The 4,022-nt window shown below is 57.2% G+C and overlaps 1 protein-coding gene across 2 annotated transcripts in view; it reads left to right on the forward strand.

The window, feature by feature from the left end:
* The first annotated feature begins 483 nt into the window (after positions 1-483).
* Rab42 (RAB42, member RAS oncogene family) overlaps positions 484-4,022 on the forward strand; it is a 5,648-nt gene continuing 2,109 nt past the window's right edge. Inside the window, exons 1-3 of one of the 2 annotated variants that reach the window (XR_002818405.1) lie at positions 484-799; positions 1,340-1,838; positions 3,317-3,413. Coding sequence is in view for 1 of the 2 variants with exons in the window: in XM_004642891.2 (XP_004642948.1) it covers positions 567-799; positions 1,340-1,763 (657 nt within the window). In the remaining variant the exon portion in view is untranslated. Of the gene's footprint in view, positions 800-1,339; positions 2,271-3,316; positions 3,414-4,022 lie in introns of those variants that run through there. The other variant, XM_004642891.2, reaches the window with a different exon arrangement.

The following is a 4,022-nucleotide window of genomic DNA, read 5'->3' on the forward strand; positions in this document are numbered from 1 at the left end:
CAGCTGGTTTTCCAGCTGTTTCTTGTTTTTGAGTTGGCCCAGCTGCCCTGCCGGAATTATTTGGAAAATGGATGAAATGGCTTCTCATTGAGTTGCGGAATCGGGGATCAAATTTAGGGCCTCACACTTGCCAGGTAGGCGCCTGAACCATCTCCCCAGACCTCACTGAGGTTTTAGAATGATTCAGAAGAAACATGGAGCCTTCATACCCTACGCCTCAATGCCAGGCTTGAAAGGCCACATGCCTGCCTTACCCTAGCCCTTAGCCCAACTCTTGCCCTGGTTTGCACAGAGCCTGCCTCGCAGTCCCGTTTTGTAGCATCAAGGGGAAAAGGCAGGTCGAGCCGAGTTGCGCCGTGGACCCCTCATCAGAGCAAGAAGAACGTATCCTCTGTCTTCATGAGATGGGTGTGAAGCCCCCGGGTGGCCGGCCCCATCTGTCCCTCCTCCTCTACAGACTGTGCGGAAGGGGGCCCTGCTGACCCGCAAGGGGCGGGGCGGGGCGGGGCGGGGCGGGGCGGGGCGCCTGTACCAGATTCTGCGCCCACGGGACGCACTGGCAGGCCATGGAGGCTCGGGGCCAGTGCTACCAGTTTCGTGTCCTGCTGCTCGGGGACGCGGGAGTGGGCAAGACAGCGCTGCTGCAGCGCTATGTGGCGGGCGCGGGGCCCGGGGCGGAGGCCGAGGTCGAGACGGAGCCCACCGTGGGCGTCGAGTTCTACAGCCGCGCGCTGCAGCTGCCGGCTGGACCGTGCGTGAAGTTGCAGCTCTGGGACACCGCGGGCCAGGAGCGCTTCAGGTGCGGACGCTGGCGGGCGGGGAAGGGAGCGCGACTTCAGTGGTGCGTGAGGAGGGCCGAGGGTCCTGCCCCGGCTGTGGGTGAGGGAGACCCATCCTCCCTGGCCTCATCCTGCAAATACTGCTGCAGGGTGGCCAAGGCCCATAGCGAGCGCTCTGCCACCAACCCGAGCGTCCCCAGCTTCCCGCAGGCCCAGAGGAACTCAGGCAGGACAGGATTCTTTACCCTGTTCCTTGAGGAAGGAGTAGCCTGAGTGGTGGAAGGGCCTAGGGCAGGGAGTGGGATGAGTGAAAGGCTGTTCCAGGGCCTTCCTGTGACTCACACTTGCTTCCTGAGGGCTTCTAGGACAGACACCAGCGGAGGTGGAGGATGGGGGCAGAGGGAAAGGGCCAGACGTAATAGGGTGTGGGGTAGCCTGAGTGTTGGGAGAGGCCAGGGCAGAGAATGGGAAGAGTGAGAGGATGGCCCCTGTGGGGGAAGGGGAAGCTCTGTGGGGGTGGCGAGAAGGCCTAGGCCTCCCCAACTCACCCTTCCTTGCAGGTGCATAACCAGGTCTTTCTACCGGAACGTGGCCGGCGTCCTGCTGGTCTATGATGTGACGAACAGGAGGTCCTTTGAACACATCCAAGACTGGCATGCAGAGGTCCTAGCTACTCAGGGCCCCAAAGTGATCTTCCTGCTGGTCGGCCACAAGAGTGACCTGCAGAGTAGCCGCTGCGTCTCCCCGCAGGAGGCAGAAGCACTGGCTGCCTCCCTGGGCTCGGCCTTCATAGAAACCTCAGCCAGAAACAGCTGCAGTGTGGAGCTGGCCTTTGACACCCTCACGGATGCCATCCTTCAGGCCCTGCAGCGGGGGGACATGGAGCTGGAAGAGGACTGGGGGGGTGTCCGGCTCATCCACAAGGCCCAGGTGCCCAGATCCCCCGTCAAGGAGCCTCAGCACCCAGGCCCATGCCAGTGTTGATCTGGGAGAGAGTTCTAATCTCACACACTCAGTGGGACAGGAACAACTGTACTGGGGGGGAGGGGCAAATGACAGGTCAGTAGTATCTTCACTTGGTCCTGCCTCCTGGATTTGGAGGTCTCACTCCTTTCCTTGCTGGGGAAAGGGCTAAGAGGCGAGGTATATATTCCCCGTCCTTGAGCCTTGGTTTCATTTGTCAATGGAACTCATGAAAGATCCCACTGCTCGGGGAGGTTGTTGTCCTCACCTTCCTGCACTTATGAGTGAGATAAAGGGCAGAGCGGGCTCACTCAGAGCCTGCCACACTGAGAACTGAACAAGAACTGGTCCCGCATTCCTTTCTGGCGGTGACGCTGCTGTTTCTGGCAGCATCCAGCGCCCAGGGCTGAGCTATTTGGCATCTGGACAGCTGTCCTGGGGAGGACCATGTGGGGGTTTTCCAGTGTGAGCTTGGCTTGGAGGCTCCCTCTTTTTTTGGAAACAGGGTCTTGCTATGCAGTTCAGGCTGGCTTTGAACTCACTGTGTAGACCAGGCTCAAACTCTAGGTGATCCTCCTGTGTCAGCCTCCTGAGTGCTGGGATTACAGGTGTGCGCCACTAACCTGGCACACACTTAGAGCCCTTTTTGGTCTTCAGACGAATATGAGTCTGGGCATGGGATCGAGTGTAGTATCAAACTCAGTGTTCTGCCCACTGTTCCCACACCAAGGCAAGGGCTGAATCTGGTCTTTTTTTTTTTTTTTGGTGGAACCAGGGTTTTGAACTCAGGTCCTTGTGCTTGCCAGGCAAGCGCTTATTCTACCGAGCCATTTCCCTGGCCCCTGAATCTGTTTTTGTTGTTGTTTTTGTTTTGTATTTTAGGGAAGGGGGGTCTAGAAGGTGTTTAGGGTACTGGATCAGACTCATAGTAGTGATTCACCTGTTTACAGTCTCCCAAGATCTGGGATTACAGGCGCTGCTCCACCACGCCCAGTCTCAAGTGCCTTCTCAGTGCGCCCTGGGGGTGGGGCAGGCACAGCAGCTCTGGGGATTGAACCCCTGGCCCCTGGCCCCTGCCCCTGCTTGCAGGCACTTTTAATCTGCTGAGCTCTTTGGCTAGCCTCCAGGGCTGAATCTGTATCCCAGAGACAGGGGTGAGTCAGGTTGGGCACAGGGGACATAAGAAGACCCTGGTGGGATGCACCTGGCTCAGCTGCTAGGTGCTCTCCCTGGGGGACTTTAGCCTGTAAAGCTCCTAGACTGCCTTCCCCTGGGACAACCCACATCCATCTTCCATCTGTGCAGGTGTTGAGGGTCCCTTCGCCCCAACTCTGGGTCAAAGCCAGCTTCCTCTCCTTGGGTTTCACTGAGGACATCACTGGGACAACCTCATGGCCAAATCTTTCCTCTGCCAATCCTGCTTCCTTCCCACCTAGGCATGACTCAAGAATGTCCCCTAATAAATGTCTGCCTGCTGGGGCACCCAGCCTGCCACAGGAACTGCCAGGCAAGAGTGGTATATTTTCATCCCTTCACCAGTTTTGTCTTGTTTTCATGATAATCCCTTGTTTAAGTCTCTGGGGATACAAGCAGATACCAGGACAGACTTCCAGTTGAAGAGGAAAGAAACACAAGAAATGAACCAACCACATGATTTCCAGCTGTGCTCAGGTCTGTGTCAGGCACAGACTGGGGACACAAGGCTGATGGGGTGGGATCTGAGGTGAGCTTGGAGCTACACCCTGGAAAGAAAGCTGAGCTTGGAGCAGGGATCTGTGGCAGTGACCACAGGCAGCTCAGTCCTCACGACAGGCCGTGCTGTTATCCATGTTACAGGACTCAGGGGCTTGAAGTTACAGTGGGAAGAGCCAGAGTGCAGTGTTTTCCCTGTCTGTGGCCCCTGGGAACTCTGTATGGGAAGACAGGTTGTTGCTGGCCAGAGGGCTGTCAGGAGAAAGAGGAAGAACTGACTCCCTTTGCAAGGCAGGGGCCCAGGCAATCTGCGGGGGTGGGGGGGCAGTGTCACATCTTTCTAAATACAAAGTGTCAATCATAGTTTCAGTCCCACGGGGTTGTGACACTAGTGAAGGAAGTGAATTCTGACCATACTTCGACACTTCTGTTGCCAGTGGCTGATTTTTTTGGAGCGGAGGGAACCAGGGATTGAACTCAGGCCCTTGCGCTTGCCAGGGAAGCGCTTATTCTATTGAACCATCTCCCTGGCCCACTGGTGGCTGATTAACCCTGCAGCAAGCCTACCCACGCTGGGAACTGAATCCC

The sequence above is a fragment of the Octodon degus genome, unplaced genomic scaffold, assembly GCF_000260255.1.
Source record: "Octodon degus isolate 3935 unplaced genomic scaffold, OctDeg1.0 scaffold00163, whole genome shotgun sequence".
Classification (NCBI taxonomy): Eukaryota; Metazoa; Chordata; class Mammalia; order Rodentia; family Octodontidae; genus Octodon; species Octodon degus.